This window comes from Lagopus leucura, unplaced genomic scaffold (genome assembly GCF_019238085.1).
Source record: "Lagopus leucura isolate 7727_CA_CO unplaced genomic scaffold, USGS_WTPT01 Super-Scaffold_100047, whole genome shotgun sequence".
NCBI lineage: Eukaryota > Metazoa > Chordata > Aves > Galliformes > Phasianidae > Lagopus > Lagopus leucura.
Window position 1 is genome coordinate 2954970 of NW_024962293.1, and position 27818 is coordinate 2982787.

Consider the following 27818-nt stretch of genomic DNA (forward strand, 5'->3'; position numbering starts at 1 on the left):
CAAGCAGGGACAGGCGTTCCCCGCTAAGTTCCCTGCAGCCCCGGCAGCTGCCGCCCACTCCTCTCCTCCCCTTGGCTGGAAGGGGCGGTGAGGGGGGCGGGCTCTGAGTGCAGCGCTACCGCAGCTGCTTCGGCGCCGCTTTGTGGAACCGCTGAAAAATCTCGAGCACTTCCCCAGTTGTAGCTTTCTTAAAAATCTAAACAAAAATTACGTTAATTCGAAGAGCATGGAAGTGCTGCGATCCTGTAGTCCTTCCCTGGCTAAAGCACAACAGAAACTCCTGCACAAACTCGTAACGGAGGCACGGGGATGCGTATATGACCCCAATCCCTGATCCAACGTACTAAAGTGTTGGAGGGGAGGATGAACGTGGCAGGGAGAGGCACGGAACGGGGCACTCCTCTTCCTGGAGCTCTGACCTATAAGCGAGCTCTGACAGTAACGCTTCAAGCTCTTTCCAGGAAGAGAAATAAACACTATCAGTGTAGACTTGCAAGTAATTCAAAGCAGGCGCTGGCAGCTCTGAGGAAACACACAGCGATGGGACGCGGGTACGTTCTTTAAAAAAAGAATTTTATTGTTACAACTGAAATGGCAACTGAAAGCTTGTATGGGAAGTTGAGAAAACTGTACAGTTTTACTATAACTTCTGAGGTCTTTGCAGTGACTTACACAAAAGACAAAATACCTGAAAATGTGTTATACCAAAACATTTAACTTTTTTGGTTTTTATTTTTTTAAAAAAGTTTATTCTATGGTGATCTGTAAAAAAAGAAAGACCTGATGCGTAAATATTTGCTTAAGGCAAGATAGCAGAGCAGCTCACTAACTTTCTAACAAGTTTAACATGGATATTTGTCCATTTTCCAAGAACAGGTTAACCAATACACCCACTTTGAAATGCTACTGTATATACACACCGAAACTACTACGTACACATACAGGACACCAAAACAAAAATGTTTACAGTTCAGTATTATAAGCTCTATCCACACCTCACAGGGACAGCACAAGTTCTCCTGAATTTGGAACGGGTGACAGAAACAAGAAAAATACACAGGCAGAAGGAGGATGTTCAGAACTTCCTCTGCAGGAACGTTCTCATACTGCAGTAATTTGTAAGCACGGTGCAACTGGATGCTGGATTCAAAGGGAGGATGCTTTACTTTCCTCCCTATGCTACCGTTCTAAACATCCCTTCTTGGGAACAGGACAGTTTGTTTTCTGTTTGGCTTTCTTTTTTTTTTGAGGAGAATCACACCATTTAAGAACCTGTGTCTTTGCAAAGCAACTATGGCAGTCTTGCAAAAAAAGGTGGTTCTTTGTCCTCCAGTACAGCTCTGAAGGCAGCACAGCAAGTCCCCCCCAGAGTCACCAACTCCTGCTTGCCACCCATAGCAGAGGTGAGGTGTGAATACAGCTTACCACGCACTCTGGAATGTCTGTACTATACTCACTCAGCTGAAATGAACCATGCTAACAACCAGGTTACGCTGAATACGCAGAAATTTAATAGGAGGTCATGCCAAGGATCAGGCGAGTACATGTTGTCTGATAAACACCAAGTCCATCTACCGCTGAACGAAGATGCTTTCAGCAGCAGCCTTTGAACCACAGCCACTTAATGATCAGTTCATGCAAATATAATTTGGGCACATCAGTAAGCAGAAATAGAACTTCCTTCACCTTTCAAGCACATGGTATTTAATCAGGACACTAGAAGACTTTACATGCATTCTAATACAAATGATGTATGAATGTTGCTTTAGAACAATGTTCTACCAAATGATGGAGAGAACAGTGGAGAGAAAGCAATCACACGCTGTATCTTAAATACACAGATGAGCCATTATATATTACCATTTTTCGACACTCATTTTTCACGATTCCAGTAATACCACCAGATATTGACTGGTTACAGCATTCCTCCTTTCCAGTACTGGAAAGTACAGACTGTTGGTCTGACCAACAATCCCACAGGTGAAGTATCCATTCCCAGTACTACCTGAGGATTTAATATTGTACTTGTGAAAAGCCCTTGATGCAAGCTTAACAAAAGACAGAAAAGAAACAGCTCCCCACTTCACCTCCTTATTCACCGAAGGAAAAGAGCTGCACCTACAGACAGCTTTGCAAAAATGAAAAACGTGGAGTGGAAAGACTTTAAGATACTCCATAGTGATGTTTGCACTGAGAATGGTGGTTAAGTGCCATAAAGCATTTAAAAACAAAAGGAACTGATTAGCAACGCTGTTGCAGATCAGCCAACATGGTTTGGTTTCACTCACCACAGCTTTTAGTAGTGAATTTAACTCTTCTGTTCCATGACATCAGCAAATAATTCTTCCCTATTACTGTTTAAGTTGTAATAATTTGGTACTAATGTGAGGAGCAGCATTGACTAAGACTGCTGCTCAGTGTAACGCAAGCTTCCAGTCACAATTCTACCAATGCACCCAAATCTTCATTTGCAAGCACTCAGATTATTCAAGTGCTGGGCTCCAGCTGAGCAAACCCCTGACACAGCACAGCACAGAACAAAACCACCCATCTCTTAGCCCACGTTACTGAGGACAGCAACATCCGTGTCTGCAGAGGTGCCAGGCTTATCCACACACACCTCTGTCCCGCAGTCACCCAACAGCTTCTCTTCAGCCAAATACACCAGTATTCTAAATCTTTGCTTTAAAATAAGCAAAACACACAAATGCTTGCATCAGCACCCAGCTGATGCGTTCTGAGGCCAACATGTCTTCTGTTGAACTTTCTGTCTTAAGGAAGCTGCCACAGGATTGAGGCTCTGGTTTTCCTGACATGCTTTCCATGCTTACCTGCAATGCCTCTGAGCACGCGACCGCCCGGCCGTGGCACAAAGCACACTGTTCCTTATGAAGCAGATGTAGACTGAAACTGCATTTTACATTCCAAATGATGAGGCTTATGAACTGGTCTTTCTGAATGCCAACTGAACAGCTTCAAAATGCTGGTGGACATGTTTTGGTTGAATTTTCTTTCCTGTTTCTTTCCCTCCCCTCAATTTCTCCTAACCCAGAATACAAATGTAAAAACAGCTTTACAAAGGATGGTGCAATGTAAATAGGTATATGTGCAAGTAGAGCGCAACAAAAGTCAATGAGAAGATACATTTCTTTAAAAAAAAGAAAAAAGAAAAAAAGAGCTGGACATGTTGGCATACCCTGAGCAAATGCAGAAGCCTGTTTCTATAAACAACATAAAACAATAAGCTCTTTCAGAAAAGTTTTCCCAAGATTAAATACATCAATACCACAGGCACTGCCCACAACTCACTCAGTCTTTAACAGATGAAGCAAGTTAGAAATAAAACCAAACCAAAAACCCACCCAGTCATAGCTGCCCCCTACCCCTTCCAAAAGGTTTACATTCTTCAGGTATGTGGGTTTGTTTTTCTTTTTTTTTTGGGAACTCAATGACGTAAGTGATGTATTTGGTTACAACACTTGGAGAATACAAGCAAGTTTCGCTTGTGCCTAGCTTTTCTGAAACACAAAAGAAAAAGAACTGGCTTTTTAAAAAAGGCTAAAAACAACAATGTGTTGTAATTCTATTATTTAGTAAAAAAAAAAAAAAAAAAAAAAAAGGAAGAAAAAAAGAAAAACGGACTATTTGGCATTTTCTCTGCTTACTCCTGAATATTTTAAGGCCCTGAGATTAGAATATCATGTTCTTGGGACCACAGGGCTAGCTGAAACCCTAGTGCATCAATTCTCTCTTTAAGCCCTAACCAAAGTTCTGGCCTTTCAACTTAAGATCTATCTCTGCTGAGATAAGGCTCACGTGCCTCAAGAAGCTTTCTTGTACAGAAGCTTATTACAAACCGATCAAATCGTTGGTGTTTTCTGCAGGGTCAGTTGTGCTGGCATGTCCATCAGTGAAAACATACCCTGTAGCAGAGATAAGCTCCTGCTGTGAGGAAAGTGAACATGCATATATTCACTAGAAATGGCTTCCAAGTTGTCATCATGTTCTCATCATCCTCTTCTATGCTTTCCGACTTCATCGACTCTTCTTTGTGGGCCGAGACTTGCAGGTTTTCGCCAACAGTTCTCCTCCGAATTTCAGTGTCTTGACTAGTGCTTAAGGACAAATAAATAGATGTTCAGTACTGGATTTACCCTTTAAAGAATGAGCTGACCTATCCTTAACCACCTCTTGCACTGCTCATCCTAAATCTGCTGCCTCCGCAGCCACTGAGACAAGAAAGGGCCAGCCTACACCCAGCCAAGGAGAACATGAGGGTTCTGAAATCATGCAGCTGCTCAGAGTCAGAAAGTGATGAAATTACAGTTTGTTGGTGCTTTCGTAAGAGCAGCAAGGAGCACTGTGATGGAGCTGAAAAATTATATTTATTATAATATAATTAATTAATTAATATTATATAATATTAAAGATGGATTACTCTATCTTTAATAGTCTTTAATGCTTTTTTTCTAGATAAAAATCTCCATCATGTTGACACCCAGAGAGGCTTCTTAACTGGAACTTTTAGATCTACTGTACAGCTTCTTCCATCTGAATTTAGAAAGCAGAACATCACCATGCTGGGAGAACAAGTAGAGTGGAAACCAGCTGGGAGCTGCATTGGACAGGGATTTCCTATACATCTTCTGGCAGCTGAAGTATAAAACTCAGCAATCTGTCATGTCAGGCAACAGACTAGGGCAGGAAAAAAGCCCATGCTTAAGGCTTCTGCCTTTTTGCTCACCTCTGCCAGTTTGTCCATGTCCACTGCTCCACTTCTTCCAGCCTCTTTCTGCCTCATCTTTTAATATCAACCTGCCCACCCCCTTCCTGTATAGCATGTTTTTCTTGCATCATTTCTGGACTCACTGTCCTAGAAATGAGGACAAGAGCAGCGATCAAAAGGAAGCCTCACCTTGCAACTACAGTAATGCTATGGAATTCAGGATCTCAGGATTCAAATCCCAGCCTTTTCTAATGTCAAATACTGCATTAAGATTGGATTTCACTTTAGTAAGGTAACGAGCAGATGTCTAGTCCAAGCCAGCCTCATAATTAAAAAGGAAGACAAGCAGTTCCAGAGGATGACTCAGCCCCAGCCTCAGACTGGTGCCTGTAATAAAATTAACATATGTCTCTGAGCTGGACATGCCTTATATTCATTTAGACGAAACTGTGTAAAGAATTTCCAGGAAATCATTTCTCCACTGATTAATTCAGATCTACATAGCTGATGACATAAGATACAAGCTTTCTATCCATGTTCCTCATTAGGCACAGAAAGCATTAGCTGTTATCGCACATCCCAGGCAAATACTCTGGTAACAGAACTAAACTGTCCCTGATGGAAGAAAGGAGGAAGGTGTTGCTATTGTAACACTTCTCTTTTGTAGCTAAGCCTTCATAGAATTAGAGAATCACAGAACACCTAGGGTTGGAAGGGACACCGAGGATCATCAAGTTCCAGTCCCCCTGCCACAGGCAGGGCCACCACCCTCCAGATCTGGTACTACCCAGGTTGCACAGAGCCTTATCCAGCCTGGCCTTGAACACCTCCAGGGATGGAGCATCCGCAACCTCTCTGGGCAGCTGTGACAGCACCTCACCACTCTCTGTAAAGAGCTTCCCCTGACATCCAATCTAAACCTCCCCTCCTTAAACTTAAAACCCCTCCCCTTGTCCTATCTCTACCTACCCGAGTAAAAAGCTGATTCCTTTCCTTTTTATAATCCCTCTTAAACACTGGACGGTTGCAATGAGGTCTCCTCACAGCCTTCTCTTCTCCAGGCTGAGCAAGCCCATCTTTGTTTCTCCCTACTCCTACTTCCAAGATTCTCTTTCTTTTTAGTAAAGGCATTTGGAATTTCAGTATTTCACTTCTCAAATCTCCCCCACTGAATTAAAAAACAAAATCCCAATTTAAACATTGTTTCCATTAAGCAGGCAAAGAACACTTTCATTTTATTTCTGCCTCCTGCAGAATTTGGAGAGATACCAGGTTCATGTTCTCAGTCTCCGTGCGCTCTGTGAAATTAAGAGGAAGTTTATTTTGAAGGAAGACTGCTGGGAACTTATACTACTAATCTCCAGTTTGCAGAGTCATTCACTCTCTCACTGGTCTGATTAAATAAAATACATCAAGTCTGCCAGCTGCATCTGTTGAAAAAACTTTATGGTGCTGCAGAAAATACTAAACCTTGGTATTTTTATTCCAGAATTCCTAGATGTGAATCTGAATATGTCTTTTTAGAAGACCAGCTAGTGGGGGAAAAAAATCAAACTTCTCATTAATCATCTCTGGTGGTTCTTCAAAAATTATTTTTTAAAGTTTATTTTCTGTTGGCTGTTCTGAATAAATTAGTTAACATTGAGGCTTGACTTCATCCAGCTCCACGCCACTCAGATAAGGCAGGAGGGACATCTAGTGGCTGGCAGGTAGCAACCTGGGCTTCTCCACTGTCAGACCTCACTTCACACAGCACTTCCACGTATTTGTCAAGGTTGACCATTGAGGTTACAATGACAGGTAGAAAAGTTCTCTGTTCATGAGCCCCTTCTACTCCTTTCATCAAAAGCAGACAAGGAATTAATTTCACATTTCTAAGTACAGCTAAAGCTGGTCAGCCTGGCTCTCAGCTCCATGCTAATTCCACCTCCAGTCAAAGAGCTCCTGTGTAACTTACTGTAACACATCACATGCAAATTGAGACCAAGCCATCTCATTCTGCTTCTCTCACTACAGCAGGATCTCATTTTAAAAAATGCTGAAGAACTTTATGGAAAAGTACGCACAGATTTTGTTTTGGAACTGCTATTATACTAATTCAGTCAACATCTATTCAGGATTTTACATATGAAATTTATGAACAAGTTTAGGTCAAGCTGAAGTGGGAAAATGAATTACCTGTCTGTGACCAGTGGCACAGATGAAAAAACTCTGCCACCTGGAACCATCTCTTCAGCAGTGCTGACTGAGCACCTGATCTCTTCCTCTACCACTTGATGCTTAGGAAAGAATTCTGCATGTTCGTGCATCCTTCCATTGTGCATTTCTGAGGTTCTCTTTGGTGGTCTGGGAGGAGGCGGGGTATGTTCTGGTGGTGGGTCCAGATCTTCATTGGAAAGCTCTTTCCACTGTTCCTGCAGGGAAGGAAATACCCTGTTATGTTTTCCATTGTTTATTTTATGTAAACTACTGTAGCTTTAACTTGGTAGGGGCTTTCCACTCTACCTTCTCACTTATTTTTAGCATGCCTGTTCATTTGCATTGAAAAAAAAAAAAAAAAAAAAAAAAGGGAAAGAAGACGACACAAAAATAATACCGAATCTAAGCTCTCTGCAGTACACCAAAGACATCAGTTATAATCAGTTATAAAAGGAAGAAATTTTAATCTACCTCTGGAAATTTTAAATAGCATGAAATAGAACCTATGTTGCTAGTTCTGCTGTAAGAATTCATTGCAATACTTAAATTTCTATCATACAAGGAAGCTGATGAAAGACATGGCAGATGCAGCCAATCTACACCCCAGTGAAGGTGCTGAGAAGTACACAGGCACCACCTATTATTCTACAGGGCTACAGGAAGTATTCTGAAGTCAGTAATAAAGCGTTGTATTCAAGTAATGCACAATATAAAAACTTACTGAAGCCAAAGTAATTCAAGGCTCCTTTCTGTTCACTGACCCCACTTATATGCTACAGTTAAAAAAAATGTTGCAGCTTACTACACATCTGGATCTGCAGTCAATGGTACTCACTTGCACTGAAGCATCCCCCATAATGAATTTTGCCCCCTCAATAACAGCTAAGTAGGAGAAACGAAGCTGATCTGCTGTCTGTATGAGTCCCATTCTGTACTTCCTCATTTCGAGCAGAACCTGCTTAACATCCACAGAAGAAGGATCTTTCCGTTTGTCCATCTGAAGATAAAAATTTGAAACATACTTTATGCTCTGATGAGATTCAATATGATGACTGGCTTAATAGAGCAGCTTTCAGACCATCCTACATATTGAAGTATTAATGCACTAAGAAAAGACACAGAAATGGAAAACTGCACTAGGACTCCTGTATGTTTTCCCTTTTTTGGTCTTTCTTGTTTTGAAGATGTAATAAGTAAAATAGTTTAAGAAACAGATACTCTGACCCAGGCCTGACTTCTGTGTATTAGTTGATCTCACACAGTGACAGAATAAAACCAAAATTTTCCCCTCCCTAAATGGCAAAGTTGACTCTGTAAAAGGAAACACGTCGGTGTACTTCACACTGTTTAAGGATAGCTTACACTGTTATTTAGCAAACACCTCATGTTTTTCTTAACCACACGGATAAAGCCTATCCGTGCAAATCACTCTAAAAACTAGAGTTTTCCTTCCTGGAATCAAACAGCCAGTTAAGAATGAGATCTACCTTAGTTTTAAAATGGAAGACAGTCTCAAACCAGAATATGAGTAAGATAAGAGAATTAACATGTGAGAATACTCCACAGAAAACACCGCAGCTTTTTGTAAGCCAGAAGAAACCGCTCTTGAAGGGAGCTCTACTGAAACAGCGTATCATCTCGACACTGTAGTTCTTACCAGCAGAAGACACGTATCGACCAGACAGAATGTTCCTGATCTCCCAATTCCTGCGCTGCAGTGCACCACAACAGGTCCATACTCAGGGTTAAGCGAGCCAGATTCTCTCACTTTGAACAAGAAATTGAGGAATGAAGCAGGAGACTCCGGGACTCCAAAGTCAGGCCACGTAGTATAATGAAAGTGCAGAATCTCTCTAGTTTCCTGCATCTGTAAAAGACAGCACTTAGCAAGTCTTTTAGGTAGACGCACAAGTCAAAAACTGTTCAAAGTACAGCTGCTTACAACAATGTTCTAATGAGCAAATACAGTTCCTCACATGTTCATTTTCCCAGCAAATATCCTCCTACTTGCTTAAGAAAGGCAGCTTCAAATGTCAGTTATATAGCTTCAAACATTAACTGTTTATAGCTGTAGGTCAGTTTCAAATTTGTGCCTACAAAAAAAACGTTAGCAGTAAATCTGGTTTCTATGATACAGAGGAGAGCACCAGCTCAGCTTTGTGTGATAATCAGACTGCACTACTACTTCTTGGACATTACAGCTTTACAATAGTTGACTTAAATTCAAATGACAACGCTCCATGTTCTGAGGGGGCTTTCACATCTGCTCAGCTAAGAAACTAATTACAATTATTCCTTTTTGTAAAAGGACTCTGTTTTGAGCAAAGGAGACTGGTAAGTAAACTTATGTATAACCTACCTTATGCTTTTTTCAGTATAGTTCAAATGCTTGCACTAAAATAGCTAGCTGATAGTAGCTAACTACTGCTGACCAGTTTGTAATGGCAGAATTTAAAGACCATTTAAAGAGTTCTCAGAATGGTGTACGGCGAGCTACAGAAGCCTGTTCCACTTCTGCAGACGAAACACACAATCACAGGTGTTCCCTTAGACTTTATTCCCAATTTGGAAACTTTCTTCCAAGACTACTAACTCAACGGTGTTCACATCCTGTCAGAATTTGGAGGTACAACCATCCAAAACATGCCTATGGCAGATATACTTCTTAACACAGCAAACAAACTGCAACAGCCAAATCCTTACTCAGCTATCACTTGATCAATCAAATTCGTATCTGCTTTCTCACATTTCCTGGCACAAGATGCTAACAGTTGAGCAAATATTGATACCCTCCAGTATGGAGCAGCATGTGGGCAGAACAGAACTGTTGCCAGAATGCCACAACATGCACACTGAGCTCAGCACCGCTGGGAACCTTAGACATTATCTTCAGTTACCCACATTCAGCGACAGTGAATGGCAATATTCCTTGCCAGCGTCATGCAGGAACTTTCCATCAGGTGCCACTGCTTGAATGACTGCTTTTGTGTTTCTTCACTGCCAGAGTAATGCTCCAATACCAGGCAATGTTGAAGAGCCATCTCATACAGAATCATCAATTCCAGCACAAAATCTGCTGCATTTCACACCAGTCTTTTCCATAACCTTAGTGATGAGCAGGGTCTCACCTCAGAGAGATTAAAGGAAGTGACTGGTAGTAGTTCCTGTACTTACTGTAAGGTTTTCCAACTCTAGTTGTCGTACTGTGTAATATGACTTTATATCTTCTGATATCAAGGTTAGTTTCAAGTTCGTATCTTCAAAAAACATTTCCCTTTCTTCCTTCCGTGGCCAGTACTGCGCACACTTTATCTAAAAACAAACGGGTACCATTTATGCATCGTTTATACTTGTGTAAAAAGCAAATATAACTATCTTAAAATATTCCTCTGGTTTTATTATAAGGATGAGTTTCAATGCAAAAAATACCAGCCTTCCTTTATGCTGCAAAACCACATCTTCGGTAATTTTTGTTTGGTACGAGTCAAATTATTTTGACCCCAACTGACTCATGAAAATACCTAATGACTGAGGATAGCTTTGTGGCAGCAGAGCTCTTTCTTCTACATGGAAACTGGAAGAGTGTGCAACAGGACTGTACCTCTGTGGAACATAATCAAAATCACCAAAGTCATTATTTATTTTAGCTTGTATCATACCATTAACAACAACCCAAAAAGTCTAGTAAATTTCTAAATACAAAAGCTGTACAACACTCCCAAAATGTGAATCCAAGTCAATGCTGCATTTTATGCATCACCCTTACTGAAATGTTTCCATTTCAAAAGAAGAGATGTTAACAAGAGCAGAATGTACCATAAAAAAAATTATTAATTCAACAGATAAGCTACTAGAGAATGACAGCATTACTAATTTGCAAGTATAATATCAGATGAGATTTTGGGTTATTTCTTTCACTTACCGCAAAAATAAAAATAGCAGTGAGATCATTCTAATTTTACATGGCACACTTTGAAAGTAAAGAGCCTAACAAAAAATCCTGCAGTCAGCAAACACAACCATTACCTATTTCTGACTTTCAATTTTGTCAGTGAAGTTTTCCAAGAGAACTTACTTTTGCAAGAAGACTGCTGCATTAGATAAATCAACCAAACAGACGAGCAGCAGATTGTGCAGTGTGTAGGAAAAAACTGAAACTAAAGAAAAAGAAACTCACCAGCAAGACAAATGGGAAAGTTTGTAACCATTAAAAACTACAGATATTCTGAGTGTGGGAACTGTCCTGCTCTTTCTGTCATTAAGCATTGCTCCTCTGAAAACAGGATTACAGCCACCACTTGTCCGTATCTCAGCTCTTTGGGAACGGATGGCTGGACGGATGGATTAGTGCTATTTTTATTGAAGGTCCAATAACATGGATTTAATGCTGAGGTGGAGAAATACTGGTAAGAAAACAACAGCAATCTCACCTCTAGGATAATTTCTGCCAGGAAACTCTACGGAGTAATGTAATCAATGGTACATTAATTCTAGTTTTGCCCGGACTAGTTCTAGCTTTTATTCAAATAGTACCCTTAGTTTTCAGGGTCTAGAAGGCAGTTATAATTCTCAGCACTTTCTTGAGTCTTAACGTTTAAGAAACTGCAAATGACTGGTGTCTAATTGCTCTATCAAATGCGCCTGTAAACACTATTTTGTTGTGCTCCACTGTAGTCCCCTGCTGCTGTCTGCTCAGAAGGGTTAGCAGCCAGCCCTGAGGGCTATCATAGTAATTCATTTTCTTTGAAACCATTGACACTGAAGAGAATAAGTGGGAATGGCTGGAAAGGAAGAAACTATTGAAAACTACAGTTACTGCATCTCTTGAAGATTAAGTTTCACTTGCAACACACTCATAATCAAGACTGCAGTTACTAAAAACACAACTGATTCCACAAGAAATTTCCTGATGATTGAGAATTCTTTCCCCATTTTGCAAAAGCACACACCAGTTATCACTGGTAGATACCCAACATACCCACTACGCCACTGACGCATCTTTATACTGACTGCACTGTAACATTTAACTTGTAACTGTGCGTTCCTGTCAGTTTTTAAAACTGCTTTTTTCTCAAATTTGACAGATGCCAAGTCCACCTGAGGAGCACAGGACACCAGCTGTTACCATACAACCAATGCTCTGAACCCACAGATATGGAATTAATTCCGTGCTTGATGGAATTAATGCCCCATGTCTCCACCAGCCCCAGAAGGGCTGAGACATTTCCTCTCAAGACAGCAGCTACTCCATGTGCAAGAGGAGCCAACCCCTTTTAGATATCATGTTAGTTACTTAAAATAACCTCAGCTATTTACCTGTTGTAAATCATCCTTCATCATCTGTCTGTCCTGTCTAATGTAAACTCCCTAAAAGGTGTGACAGAATCAAATCCACTGCACATGTCCTGGCTTAGCAGCTGCTTCTGCATCACTGGCACATCAGTGTTTAACACAGACACCAGGAAAAGCACTTGTAATTGTACCCCCATTTTCCTCACACCTGAAACAGTTTTTTTTTAATAAAACAGTGACCCTGGAGCACAAACAGTATATGCTGGAGTTAGGTTTAAAAATCTGAGTTCTTACTGTGTGAAGGAAACTTGGAATCAGGGTGAACCTGTAACTAAACTAAAGCCATTTCACATTGTTTCTGAATAAACACTTGGTGTATTGGAGGCACAATTTGTATATGAGAAGAATTAGATTCAGACACCTAGGTTAGAAGCAGACCAAATACTCATTTTTGCAGACAGATGGTTTTAATGCCTTATTTCAACCAAATTCAGAAGAAATTAAGACCTGCAGGTACAAACCAGATAGTCTTCTGACTAAAAGACTGATTCACCAGGTAGTTGATTCTAAGCACTATTTGTTAGGTAAAATTACTTACAGTCACATTTTTTACCTCTATTTCAGTTCTCTTCTTTTTTTTTTTTTTTCTTTCAATTTAATTTAAAGCAAAACACACAGTGAGCACATAGCTAACACCAGATAAATACTCACGGATCCCTTTTCCATCACTCTGTTCAACATGACAACACCACGGCTTTTCTGTTCCCAAACCATCTCCCAGAAGTGACCACAAGTATTTGGCAAAGGTCCCTGTGGAGACAGAATAACCAGAAATAAGTGATATTTTCTGTCAAAATCAGAGCAATGTTTCCCAGTAAAAAGTTACTGCCCTAGACAATAAATGCAGGCAAATATCAAGCAACTTCTCAAACTGAAAAAAAAAAAATCCAAACCCAAAAACAACAGAATGTAGTGATGTAGCTTTAGGTTCCAATTCTCCCATGGACGGATGTTAATCTCTTCCCTCCCCACACACATAACACACATAACAGGAAGACAGAAGTAGTCTCATTAGTGAGAAGAGAACTGGGAGCGAAAAATGCTGAGAGAATTTTCGTAGGCGGGCAAATGAAAGTAATGGGGAAATAAAACCTCACTGATTAGGAGCAAAATTAATGTACACGTTTAATTCTTCTGCAATACTTCATTGTTATTCATGATACTTTACAGTATTATACTCTACTTACAAAGCACATTTCCTTGTAGCTTCTTGTCTGTGCTAATTCATTTTGCTGTTCTGTACTCCAAAATCCATTTTGAATTTGGGTCAACACAGCCAGCAGCACGGTGCCTCTCACACTCACTAAACACCACCTTGCTCAAACAGCTGGCCAGGGACCTCAAAAAGCCATTCAAATCCATTAAATACTGGATCAGAAAAAATCTTTAGTACCACTTAGCTGCACATACAAGCCTACCAGTTCAACTCTGCGATCAGCCTACCTCGTCCTAAATAAGGGAAATGCAAGTTATGTACAAGAATCATTTTCATATTGAATGCTGCACTGCCTGCTTCTTCGTTACAGATTTATCTTTGTTCTCTAGAAAGAAGAAGGAAGAGCTGCTGACCTTTGCTTGGAAATATTAATCCCAGTCTACCTTTATCTGAAGCGCGGGAGGAAGAACAAGTCAAGATTAGAGGCCAGGGCTGCCTCCAGGAAACCAAAGGTTTAGGACAAACAGGACTTCTGACAATCGCCAGCTGTCACAGTAAGACGGCCAGGTACCTTGGTGTCTTTGAAACTGTTACAGAATTGTGTAAGTCACAGATTCAGAGAAAGACAGCAAATTTCCCCCCTGCCCATATCTCCATCATCGAAGCCTTTATCATAGCTTTCCTCTCTCACTTCAAAGATAAAGACATCAGCACTGTCCGTAGACCTTTTGGAGGTCATCTTAGGATGTACACATCTGTGAACACTACACTATCGTTTTCAGAAGGATGCGTAACGACAAACTTCTGTAAATGTGAAATTCTCCCACTAAGTGAAGCATGTTTCTGTTCAGGAATTTTAAGACTATAATGGTCCAAAGTTCCAAAGCCTTTGTGCTTTGGACTTCCATGGTCTTTATGCATTGGTCTTCCACGTAGGAGAAAGGTGACAGATGTCAACCACATCTTGATGTTGCTTATCATAAACCAACATATCATAAGTGGATTTCTAAAAGTACATCAACTTCTGTTATAAAGCCAAGGTGGGCCTGAAGTCAGAGACCCAATGGTACCAAAATGCAAAGTCAGTACTGACAAAAAGAAGGAAAAACATGCAGCATTTATATTGTGTGCATAGAACAACTTTATATGTTTAAACAGACAGGGATACCTATATACACTTAACTAGCTTTAAAATAAACAACATAAACCAGACAGACTAAAGAAATTCCTTGAAAAACAACTCCAATCATCCTATATTTCCACTGTGTGTAGACAGCAGTTACCTGTGTAAGGATGTAGCTCCTCTGGGCCTCTTCCATTTTTATTAAACTAGCATTGATATAGTCATTGTCACCTTGATTTAGCTTAATTCGACTGTGATCAACTGCAGAATAAATCAGAAATACTGGTTAGAACACATGCACAGCCTCACTAGATGATAGGCTCAAAAAAGCAGAGTTTTCCTGAAGAATTAAAAGAGCTCAATCACAGAAGTGTTCTCTGGTATCCCCGGAGCCTCAAGTACCATGTATGTACTACGAGAACAGCACTGTACAGAGCAGTGAATTCAAGTCGAGCTCCGTCTTCTGGAAATACATTGCAAGAATCTGGTACTCACAATTAAGGTGCAAACCAGATCACACTGATACATTTGTACAGTTACTAAGTTACTGTTTTTAAATAAATACAGTTACATAACTGCTTATCTACTTCAACTTAAACATTAAAAATCAGATTGTTAAAGGTCTGACTAAACATGTATTGAACAAACAAAAGACTTACTCTACTTTTCCCAGACAAGAACAAGTAACGTCTAGAAATAATAATTAAAGTTACAGAAAATGTAATGTTACTGCTCTTTTGTTAGGTTCTATTTCTTCTATATAGAAGGAAAAATGCGCACACACACACAGAAAAAAAACCCACAAAGACAAGAATTTTCACATTTTACAAGAAAGGTGAACAGATGATAACCTTCAGCCCCTACAATGTAAGAATTTGGTGGTACACAGTAACACTCTTCTCTTTGAGCAGAATATAGATAACTGCCCAAAGACAGAACCTACAGAATCACTGTATTTAAAATAGGTACCAGTGCTGCACCTTTAAGGAAGGGTCCTGACTACTGCTCTGCAGTGCAGAGAAGCCAGTCAGTTCAGCCAAGTAGTCACTTTCTCTAGTGTCTGCAATAGCACCTCCAAAGTCAGCACGCCAGGCACAGGGAAGTCTGAATGCGGTAGCCTTTGTACATAGACTCACGGATGGAAAGACAGCCTGCGATGCTGAGCAGAACTGCTGCTGCAGTGCCTTGTACAGAGGGCACATGCTCAGAGACTGAAGTCTCATCACAATTCAACAGAACATGCAATGACAGTCATTTTGGAAGCACAGGTCTCGCGCTGAGATTACCAGCTCTGCAAACGTCCCTTTTTCTATCTCAAATCTCAATCTCTGTCTCAACTGGATTCATCTCCAGTGGTCTTACTTTATGCAAGACTTCTCCATCTTCCAAAGGCAACAATTATGCTACATTGACTGAAAGGATGTTCTAGTAAGTGCACTGCAATAGAAAGGATATTTTTACTTGTGTTAATACTTCCACCACCGTTTTTCCCTAGCATAAGAGAAAACAAGTTCCGTTCTTCTGTTTTCTGCCCACACATACAGAATCACTGCATGTTGCTACACAACGATCCTATGAACATAACAGCATCCTGTGCCATCAATCTCATAACTTTATATATTAACAGACATAATGATCTGGGATCTCTATGCATCTAACAGAGGTCTTGATCTTACACAGAGCATTTACGTGCCAGAAATAATTAGAGGTCAATTGTGTGTCACAAACAATGGAAAAGCAAATATACTTACAGGGGCTGACATCTCTGTACCTATTTCTGTTTTTGTTTCTGGGATGTTTCGCCACTTTACATGGAAAATCACTGGCTTCATGCCTAATGTCCTGAAACAAAACAACCAAAAAAGTTTAATGTATGAATTCATTTAATATCATCCTACCGTTAGCTATTTGAAGACAAACAGCCATCTGACTTCATGTTTTATCACAGAATGACACGATTTGTTTTACCGTGTGACAGTTTTAGACAGTGAACATTTTAGGATTCAGGTAAAAACTCAGTTTAAATTTATCAGAACACAAGAAAACGCTGGAAAGCACTTCCATATGAACTGCTCTACGATAATGGTGCCATTATCAAGGGAATTATCAAATGTTCCTTCTGGCCAACCAAGAATTAGAAAATATTCATTATGGTAGAAAAGACCTGTCTGCCCCTTGGCATCAGAGGAGTGACGTGTCAACGTCAACATGCCACAGTCACGTCTTTCTAAGGCTGTGCGGAACTTTATCTTGACTTACCAGCTGCAAATGGCAAAAAAAAAATTCAACTTGCATGCTCTACTGAATGTATCTATCATCTAAAGCATACAATTACAGTTTCTTCCAGGTTTTTTTTTCAGATGTATGAAATAGCTCAACTATCTGAGATGATTTCTGCTGTCCTTGGATATTAGTCCCAGCTGATAAGAAACACGTCTTAACAATGTAAGTAAATACTGTTCTAAGCAAGCGATTCTTAAAAACTACAGTACAAGGAACTTTACCTTAAAGCTGCCATATTTAACTGAAATTAATGAAAACCAAAGGAATGGATTTACTGTAAAACTGATACTTCGACAGCACAATTAGGTTTATGAAATCCTAAGACAGATACCATATGCATGAACATTAAATGAAAAAGTGAATCTGGCCCAGAGGCCATTCAAAAACATAATTATAAACACATTACAGAGCTAATTTATTTTTGTTAAAGACACCAAGTTAAGCCAAGTTTTACGTTAATTACCTGTGCAGACATGCATGCTGTTGAGCATGGTGTTGATCCACACATCTATAACCACTGTTAGAAGCAGAGAGGTTTCTGTGCATAAACATGCAGTAGCTTTGCAGGACTGCCTGTGATACATCTGCACAGAAAGGCTGGGCACTCCTCTATCAATCTCAGGCTCCAGCTCACACTGTGGCAAGCTACCAACATGAGAGCTGAAGGATTTTATACCACCTCAGAATCTAATTGCTGAAACACAGGGCAAACTGGACTGCTTTTCTATTCCTCACAGCTTTGCAGAAAGAAGTACTTACAGTGCTAAAGATTTGTATTTATTTATTCATTTATTTATTTTGAAGTTCCTCTTTTTTGCTTTATTACCCCATTATTTACCAGTGATTACCAATGTACAGTGAATTCTGCAAATTAAGCAAACAGCTCTATTTTTCATATACCTGCTCAAAATTAGTACAGTATTCTGAAATGGCCCCTCACTGAAATAAGTAATGACAGCTGCTACTTTTTGCAACTTAACACATGGCTGCCAGTAATTCTGCTTATGAAGAATGCTGTCTGGAGAACATGATCTTGACTGCTACAATCTAATATCTAAAACATGAAGTAGCTAAAAGGGCTGTTTTCGTAAATTAATCTCTGACTAATCAATTAGATTGACGATTCTGTGTTCTGCAGGTGTTTATCTTTCCTATATACTGACTGTACAGGATTAATAAGAGAAAAATAGGGAACTAAGGAAAAGTGGCCTTCTGGATCTCTAATCATATTTCTCACAGAGCCTATGTAGTCAGGAACCCAAAAAGTCAACACTTAAGATCCATATTAAAATGCAGCAAATTGCAAACCAAAAGAAAAAAATCCTTAGGAATGATAGCTGTGAATACAGAGTTAAACTGGTAGCAGCACTAGTCTGTGCAGTATCATTTCGTGGCATTAAAACATCTGAAAACAACCATCCCCTCTCTAAAATAGGAAACAAATCAAACATTTCATTACTGAGATTAAATGATGCAAAGGAATTCTAATGTAAAAATACTGTACTTAAGTATTCATGTGCATATGCACTTATACACTACTTACTCCCAGCCTCAGGGAGTTCCACAGATTCAGATATGTATTTAAGGATCTCAGACTGGTAATGCATTGCTGAGGGAGTAGAAATCTGGTTATTAACTAACACCTGGTGGGTTTTTTTTGTTGTTGTTGTTGTGATGCTACAGTGCCTACAGGAATAGAAAGAATAAAGGAGGTCGAGGAGATGCAAAACTCCAATAAGCATGTAGAAAATGAAGAGAAAGAAATTACCCACATGCCTCCCAAAAACAGACAGTCTTTAAAAAAATTACATATTCCTGAAGCATGTTGCAAAAAAACAGAGATAAAAACAAAAGGGTAGGAGTGAGGGGGAAGAAGATGAAGGATCAAGATATCGCAGCAGGCAATCTGCTGCCTTGTATGAAAAGCCAACTAAGCATACAGAACTTCATTTCTGAGTGCAATACCAATAAAAAAGAAAATCCCAAAGGGCACGCTGCCTGGATCTCGGTGGTTGAATTCATGCCTGAAAAGATGGGGCATGCTGTTCTCAACAACATGGAATAAAAGTGACTTGAGGTTTTCTGTTGTTTATTTTGGCTACAGCAGTTGGTAGAACATCTAGAATGACAAGAAACATAAGATTTTTTCAGGATATTAAGCTGGCTTTGGTAGAAGTCAGATGGCCTTCAACAGAAGCGATTATTGGAAAGATGCATTCTAGTGTCAAGTTACAAAAACAACCATGTTACAGGCTTCTCATACATTTCCCAGAAACCTCTGTTACTTGTTACTTTAGGAGTCAGCTATCAAGTCAGATTAGCTACTGATGCAGGGTGGTGGAGGTCCAGTTACAGACTGGAAGATCACCACCAGGAGAAGGCAGATTCATTCAACGCACGGCATTACGTTATGAGTAACCTGAAGCCAGTCGTGCCACAAGATCTGAAGTTAGTGGATGAATACGAATGAGGTATTGATAAGGTTACTTAACACCTTCTGTAATCACGCTCAGTCTCGTTGCAGAGATCCTGTAATTTTAAAAGGACATTTCATTCAAAAAGTTGTGCAATGTAATACTTTATAAAGATGGGCTAAAACCCAAGTCACTTGCACAAGATCAAATGCTTCTGTTTATGAACACGAGTCATTCCGTAACGCTCATATCCTGATTTTAAACCCCATACCCAGTGCAAATACCCCTGAAAATGTCAGATGTAGAGTGAAGAACTTGGCTGAAGTGCTATTCTTCAAATTGAAAGTTCTCACTGCTACAAATGAATGGCAATGACTGGAATACGAAGTTCATTTGGGCTTTCCAGAAGCTTGGTCTCAGTTGCATTGAACGGGTTCCATTTCTCCACAATGCAAGGATAGCTGAGTTGTTCAGACAGAAGTAATCAGGCAGGCCAACACATCCTTGCTTGGATAGAAGCAGAAAAAAGGGGGGCTCCCAGAGGCTCTCGGCCCCTCATCCCAAAGCTTCCTGCTCCAGAATGCTCGATCCTTCCGAAACCTCATCTTAGTAATTCAGTCCATAGCACAAAGTCCTTCCATTCCTCCCAGCCTTCAAAAAATTCCCCTTGACCCCGAACTACTTTATAGTACCAGCAGTCGATTCCTCCTGCATTTTACAGCCTGGTCTGGCCGCTTTTCCTCAGCCCCGAGCTACTTTCGCCCTATGTAAACCTGAGCATAACGCCACTTTTTTACTGCTACCTTTCTCACCTTGTTCAGAAACCTACAGGAGGTTAAGAAATGAAAGATATACCCCTAAACCTTCCAGTAAGTACTAGGTAAGACAACATGAAGAGGCATTCATGACATTAGTTGTTCAAGTATGTTGCAATTTGCACACATTTGCATGTCAGTATTTCAAGAAGAGAAACTGTCATGACCAGTCTGAAGGGCCTTTGGATTCAACAGAAAGCCTCCCTGGGACTTTCAAGCAGGCCTCAATCTGATCGTGCTGTTATGTTACATCATAAATTTTGGAATAGTCTAGATCTTGGGATAATGAAATATTGTCATTTTAACAGTTCTGCTCCGACAGGAAACAGCATTTGCTAAGATCTCATCACCTGCTACGAAGGCACACAGTAATCCATCTACTCAGGCAGTCGCATTAAGGAACACAATTCAAAACACGTATAAAAAAAAAACACTTAAACAAAAGAGCAACTTTAGTTTAAGAGCTTGAAAAAGATTTCTTAAAGCCAGCATTAAAGGCTGACTGCAGAATGGGGAAAAAAAAACAATTATATGATGTGGCAAAGAGGACTACGAGAAAAACAGGTACAACTACTAAGGGATCCACAATAAACAGGCACTTTACACAACTGGCTTCATGTCAGTGTTCAAGAGAGCAAATTTAGTCACTGAGAAGCAGTGAACTGACTCCTCAACAAAAGAACATTGCTAATACCTAAAATACATGTAGATGAACAGATAAAAAGTATGTGGAGATCAGTATCTCACACAACTCAGACTGACAAGTAAAACTGGACTTCTTGTATCAGGACATTTGGATGAATACAAAAAAGGGCGATAGATTATACAGGTAACAAAAAGATCATCAGTGTGCATCTAAAGACCAAATAAATAAATGGACGTTTACATCAGACATCAGTCTTAAGCTGCAGAATTTCAGCTAGATAATTGAAATAAACATAGATTTTGATATCTTTTCTTTTTAAATCACTTAGTCTCTCCATTTTCTTTTCAAGAAAAATAATGGCAATATTGATTTATTAATCTGCCTCAACAAAAACCAGAGGGCTATACCCCAGCTTCTTTCCAAAGCCAAGTAGCATGGAAAGAGAGAGAGAAAAAGGGATAAGTTTGTTTAAAGTTCAATGACACTACTATGCGAGTTCAAAAAAATACACATATATATCATCACACACTTAGAACATGGCTTTCCTAGAAAGCCCCTTGCTAATTCAGCACTGCGTGGGCAATCTGCAACAGGTTGCAGCAATGCAACGTAAGCAGTGCTTCTGACACTACAGTCAGCTAGTTGTAGGCATGGAAATAACCCTGAGAACATAAACTGGTTGTGTTATTAAATCATATCAACACTTGGGAAAGTGTACTGATTTCTTCTGTGCCCGCACTCGTTACCGTTAGCAGATATTACTGATTGCTTCTCAAAACCAACTAGCCTCAACATGCTTAACTAGAAATTTACCAATTATTAAAGTAAATCCTCCAGTTCTTTATCATAGCCACCTCATCGTGGCAGGTAACCAAACACTAAATGCTCAGCTGAACTCGTGCATCCAAACAGCTCCTCAAATTTGGGTAAGTACTTCCAGAAGCAAGAAACTACCAGACTTGTACCATGTGCCGGTTTTAGTAGTACTGTATTTATTTAGCATGTTGTCAAAAGGAATACATCACTGTATTCTGCAAAACTCAATTGTTCAGACTGTCAAATTGCTTCAATGTCATTATCTGCCGTGAGTAAAAACTTTTTTCTATTCCGATTTTTTTGAATGTTGCAGTGGAACTGGGGTAACCAGAGACTGATCACTCATGCTAAGTGTTAGACTGACTCTACTACTTGGTTAAAGAATTACATGAGACTTCTAGAATTTCAGTAAGTTCAAAATACAATTTGTTCTTGAAAGTTATGACCCATAACAGAAGAAGTTCAGAGTAGCTGGCAGTAATGCTCTACTTTTGCTGTTTTGTAGCCATGTACTCACTGCCAAAACAGGAAACAACTGAACTGAGTCAATATAAGAGAATAACTGCAGCTTCCTTCTTCGCCACGTCCATCTCTCTTTTTTCCCCCAGATATTCAATCCACGTCAGGAGCACATCTTACACTGCTAGAAGGACAGTGACTTTTGAGAAGATGGAATTCTTCTCAAGAAGAAGTCATTTTCTTGACTGCTGTTTTGCAGAAGAAAAGCTTTGCTATCTTTATCATCAAACAAAGTCAGTGCCAGGAAATAAACCACAGTCCTACTGAAGTGCTAAGAGCTTCTATGTCAGTTACTAATCTCCTACAAGAAAAATAATCAGAGACAAAATTCAGATCTTGACTTACCCAAACACAGAGGTCTACAGATAAAGACCTTTAATTTAACCTCATTTCAAATAGACTGGTGCATCTGGCAGCCCAGATATGCACGTAACTCATAGGAATTTAGTCTCTTACAAATCCAGACCTTAATTTGTTTGCAGTACTGGTTTTGTATGAGTTTAAAATGTGTAATTTCTGGTCTGTAGGTTATTCCAGGCTTCGTTAACAGACAACTGTGGTTATAAACAGTGTCCTCCTTTCCTAGTTACCCATTTCGTTCCAGCATCTCACAAGCCATCTAGCAGCACTGTATCTTCTACAGAACACCCACCACAAAAAAAAAAAAAAAAAAAAAAAAGGCAAGGTAAAGATTACATTAATAGACTTTGCAGTCTTCAGTGAGGGTGGAGAGGAAGGAGGGAAAACAAAAACTGTAAGTAGTAGAAGGCTGAGGATGAGAAAAGCTGCTTCTCGCAGCAAAGCCAAACTGATGTGCCACATAACCAAGAGTTTAGACCAGCTACAAGTCACAAACTGGAAGCAAATGGATGAGAGATGCCCTCGGAACCACTGCAGATAGTTTAGTTTCTCAACTGAATCTCCGACTCCATTAAGTCAGAACTGTGGAATGACTTTTTATTTATACTCACTCAGAACACCCTACGATCTTTCAGTTACTACATATTGTTAGTAGTCTCAGTTTGAAAACACAAGACCTTACTTTGACCAAATTCTTGCATAACGCATTATCACCATCTAACCTTAAAACCTGTGAGTTCATTTGATGGGGAAAAAAAAAAAAAAAGATAAATGTAATTAAGGTTCTCTGGTGTTTCAGTGCCGCCTTTCCTGCAAGGTATACAAAGAGATACAGTGACTTTGAAGGTATCTATATCAATATCACTCCTTGCTCACTGCTTGTTCATCAGTAGGTTGTTAATTCTTCTCGCCATTAGTTGCTGATATTTTAAGGTTTTACTACTTCTTTAAGAAAGGTTTGGTTTTGCATTGTTTTAAACCAGGAAGTTGCATATTCTCTAATGTAAAGATCTTCAAACATTTGCTAGACTTTCAAGTATTTAAATTCATTTATATAGTTCTTAGAAAGCAGCCCAGATTAATACACCCATTATAAAATGTACAATGAAAATTAAGGTTCAGTCTGGCTTGTTTATAAAGCTCAGTGTTCTGTACAGAAAAAACACACAACACAACAAAAAAAGTCTTTTAAAATGTTTGAGATATGATCATGCCTTTTCAAAACAATTTTGGGGACTGTACTAGAGAAAGGATGGAAGACTTCAAATGAAAGCCAACTAGATTGGCTTGCGGTCCACGCTACTACTAATAGTTGGCATCAACTTCCAACATCTTTTAATTTACTGTTTGTCATATAATTTCCTTTCTGAAATTCTACTATAAAAACAAGAGTAAAAGCCTCTTTTACAACTATCTAACAGCAGCTAGTTGACATCTCTCAGTAACCAATCTTATTTACCAAAGTACAGTAGAAGGCAAGAGCATGTAAACATTTAAATCTGTTTAAATGGTTTAAATGGTTTAAATCTGTACGTTTTATCCCAAACTTCTTTGTTACAAGGATAGACAGGCATTTGATCAAGCTACCAGACAGTAGCCAATTTAGCTTCAGCAAATCTAGAAAAAGTACTGAAATAAAGACAGAAAGGCAGTAAGGATTCTCATTCTCTCTATGTGCAAACCAACTGCAAGCTTTATCACCATTACAGGAATTACCCATTCTTATTCAGATTTAAATTTCATCTTTAGAAAAGCTCTAAGAAAAATAAGAAAGTTTTATTATTTGAAGTCATGTCAAGTGGTGTCTGAAGTATCACTCATCCTTTGTTAATATCAGAAGTTTTGTGCTGGGCAGAAATCAATATGAAGAAAGTGAATCAGTTCAGCCTGACTTCCTGTAAAATCATTTCAATACACTGAAACAAGTACATTTAAAATTTTGAAGCACAAGATGGTTCCTGTAAATGAAATGAGCATAGTTCCATTTTATAACCTACCATCCTTTCCCTTTGCACAGAAAGGACGCCTGATTTAATTTACGTAGGTATAAAGCATGCGTTCTGCTGCAGGAACAGAAACTTTCCAAAAGTTACTCTGAATTCCTGTCAGCTGTATGACAACTTTAGTGAGCAATGAAAATCATTACCAGACCTTCTATGAAGTTGTCTTTTCCCACCTCCTCCAGCTGTCCATTCTGACAAACTTTTTCCTTAATTTCGATAAATACAACAAAAAGCTTCCTGTGGGTTTGTATGCTGTTGGGTTGCTGTCTTCTTTTTGACTGCTTTCAATCATGCCTTTCGTAGTGAAGCTACATGTCTGGCATCCTTTCATATGAGTAAGACTTACTGTATGATTCACTCACATACTTAGAAAAAAGAATATGTGATACTTAATTGAATTACTGGTTCAGAATTTAAACTCAGACTGGCACCTGATGACAACAATGAACATTTTTGAACATTGGCCATTTTTTTTTTTTTTTTTAATCAACGAATAATTTCAAAGGCTTCTATGGTACTAGTATTGCATGTAGTTTGCTCCGAAAGTAATGCCTCCTTTTTTTTACTTCCATGAAAACTCCAAGAGATGCAAATTCTCCAAGAGAATTTGACTATTTTTCAATGTGGTCATCACCATTAGTTGTGCATTTTCACCAGCAATGAACAGGAGTCTTCATTCTGCACTCAGAAACATTTGCACCAGTGGAGGTGACCACTGTCACCACTACTCAAACGCACCACCCATGCCTCCCTGTGCCAAAATCCACTGGTTGGTCTCCATAAGCTTCCAGCAACCATCAACGAATGTCAATAGGAATGTCTATTTCCTTATGAGGGAATTCGATTCCTCACCTTTGCTCCATAAGCACTTCCATGTCAGACACCACTCTGTCAGACTGCCCCTCTGCTGCCAGCTGTCACACAGCAACAAGACGTAATGGGACATTGGTGGGAAGGTTCAGCCCTACTGCCACACCACCAGCACCCGCCTCTGACTTTGTGAGCCAACGTCAGAAAATAGAAAGCATTACTTTAAGAGCAGCCCTCAAACCAATACAGAAAGACTTCATAACCTTTTGCCTAAAGAGAGACTCCTGGTTGCCATTCAAACTAATGACAGAACTACTGTCACTGTTTAAAACTCAGTGGGGGTCACTACACTCATCTTGTGAGACATAAGCAAGCTACTACAATGATCAAAGGACCCAGAACATCCACACAAAGGTTGTTTTCTCACCAAGTTTCAAAGCAAGGAGCCCCCACATTTAAGGAGCTGAAGTTTATGTATGCCTCGATTAAGTTATTACTGTCTTTTTTATTTATTTTTTTAAAGAGACTTCATTTTATATTAAAATATATACTTCACATTCACTGAGCTACAAACGAAACTGATCTGTGGTATCAGTGTCCTTTCACCCTTTCCTGGAAAGTATGTTGACTAAAAGCCAAACAAACAGCACAGCACATTGACTGCTTCATAGATAAACACTGCCGTCATTTTACTCAGGACAAATATTTTTAAAGAAACAAAATGAAATTGCAAATGTTTGATTAAAAAAAAAAAACAAAAAGAAATGTCAACATTTGCGCATTCATCTTATTAGCAGTTTATACTCTGTGAAAACAAGGTTTTTATGCACTAGTTCTAAAATACCAACCACAGATAAGGTGTGAATGCTGCCTCACTAATTAATGATCTTTCCCTTTTCTCCTTAATTGAGACTGATCAAGTAGTATCCATGAAGCATGAGGGATTTCAGCGAGGAGCAAGGTGAACAAATGGACTGAATGGACTTATCCACCAAAATGACAACATTTACAAGTGTCTACAAAACAGAAAAGATCTAAGCACCATTCGGGATGTGTCTAGTGTCTAGTACAAAATTGTTACCTCTCTTAAATCCAACATTTTGCTTATCCAATAGAAGAAACAAATATTTGCCAGGCTCTGGGATTGCTATAGCTCCAATTTTCAAGGCAAGCCTAAGAAGCCAGAAGACAAGTTTTCTTAAATAGTCTCCCAGTGGTAAAGAGCTTTCATTTTTTGGAGAGTTTGACTTCACACCCCTGTGTTTAGTTAGCACTGGAACAATTCCCTGGAGGGTATCTGATTCCTTCAGTAAGATCTCAATGACTTTTAACCGTGGATTCAGCAACTACTTTTTTTTTATTTTTCTTTCCAGTTTTCAGTTTGTTCTGCTGCACTGCATTCTTTTGCAAATGGATAATGAGGTTCAAATAGAAAAAACCACTATCCCAATTCTCTTGAATAGTACCATATCTACATTAAAGTGGGGGCTCAGATACTAGTAATGAAGACCAAAGACAATTTACAAGTAGTACTAAATAACAGGAAATTAGATCATTTCAGAATTTTTGGTGGCTGGGTGCCCAAAACAAATATTGAAAGGCAGGTGGAGTTACAGATGGCTACATAATGACACTGTAATCAAAAGCAAAAAGAGGTCCATTCTGAGAGAGAAGAAATACTAAACCTAAAGAGGTCTTAGAGCACAAGATATGTCTGTAAACAGAAAAGTTGAATTTTTACAAGAGCTCCAGAGTTCTTGTTCATATTTACTTATCAAACTATTTACGAATACAGCAATGTAACTTTGACCTTATAGTATCTTCTAGAAGGTAGCCAATGAAAGAAGTAATAGGAAAAGCAGGAAACTTCATCCACTCTATGACTTACCACCAATGCACTTTTATTATGCTGTTAACACAGCATTAGAATTTGCATGCAAAGAGAAAAATGGGCAGTGGAAGAACACACTCTGAAAGGTCATTAGAGACTAAAAGCTACAAAAATACCCTTTTAGGACTTAAAAATGAAAACATTTTTCACATCACTGCTACTGTTCTTTGAATGCTCTAATGTTAAGTTTGCTGTTGTTGCTGGCATTGCATTCCAAAATAAACATTTATGTCAGCTTGAACTGCTGAAACAATAAAGGGTTTCAGTGAGCAAGAAAACACCTTTCAGCTAGAGTACTGATTTTGATCTACCTGATCTCTCCAAACAGCCATTACTGCAGCCACATCTTCCCTCAAGGACTGCAAATATACCAGTTAAGGAAGTCAACCAATGAAGACCATTAGAAGCCACTTCTTTGTTGCTATTATGGATGCTCCTTGCGTTCTCCAAGCAGATTAGTTTTCATCTGCAATGCTCTAACTCATTTGGCTTCTAACTTTGGAGCCAACATTTCTCACTACCATTTTAGGAATCCAGCTACTACACTGCAGTGCTCTCTTTGGTTGACAGCTGCGTTGGAACAGCTATATACTTCTCCATTCAGAAGGGAGGATATTTCTATGAGCAATTCTTCTAGCTCCCATAGGAATGCTTTTGTCCTCCCTGGTCCCTAGAGGCAAGAGGAGAAAGTTTTAGATTAGCTCC

At 39.3% G+C, this 27818-nt stretch overlaps 1 protein-coding gene and 1 long non-coding RNA gene across 2 annotated transcripts in view; one reads left to right on the forward strand and one right to left on the reverse strand.

Annotated features, from left to right (window-relative positions):
* Positions 1 to 552: 552 nt before the first annotated feature.
* Positions 553 to 27818, reverse strand: part of PTPN1 (protein tyrosine phosphatase non-receptor type 1) — a 42168-nt gene continuing 14902 nt past the window's right edge. Inside the window, exons 2-9 of the mRNA XM_042884889.1 lie at positions 16308 to 16398; positions 14717 to 14817; positions 12929 to 13027; positions 10100 to 10237; positions 8583 to 8792; positions 7761 to 7922; positions 6905 to 7140; positions 553 to 4115 (exon numbers count right to left, since the gene is read on the reverse strand). Of these exons, the coding sequence (XP_042740823.1) occupies positions 3908 to 4115; positions 6905 to 7140; positions 7761 to 7922; positions 8583 to 8792; positions 10100 to 10237; positions 12929 to 13027; positions 14717 to 14817; positions 16308 to 16398 (1245 nt within the window). The 3' untranslated portion in view covers positions 553 to 3907. The remainder of the gene's footprint in view (positions 4116 to 6904; positions 7141 to 7760; positions 7923 to 8582; positions 8793 to 10099; positions 10238 to 12928; positions 13028 to 14716; positions 14818 to 16307; positions 16399 to 27818) is intronic.
* On the forward strand, positions 10597 to 14780 carry LOC122187407. The gene is made up of 2 exons (XR_006181305.1): positions 10597 to 12209; positions 13823 to 14780. It is a non-coding gene; the product is annotated as an uncharacterized LOC122187407 (long non-coding RNA).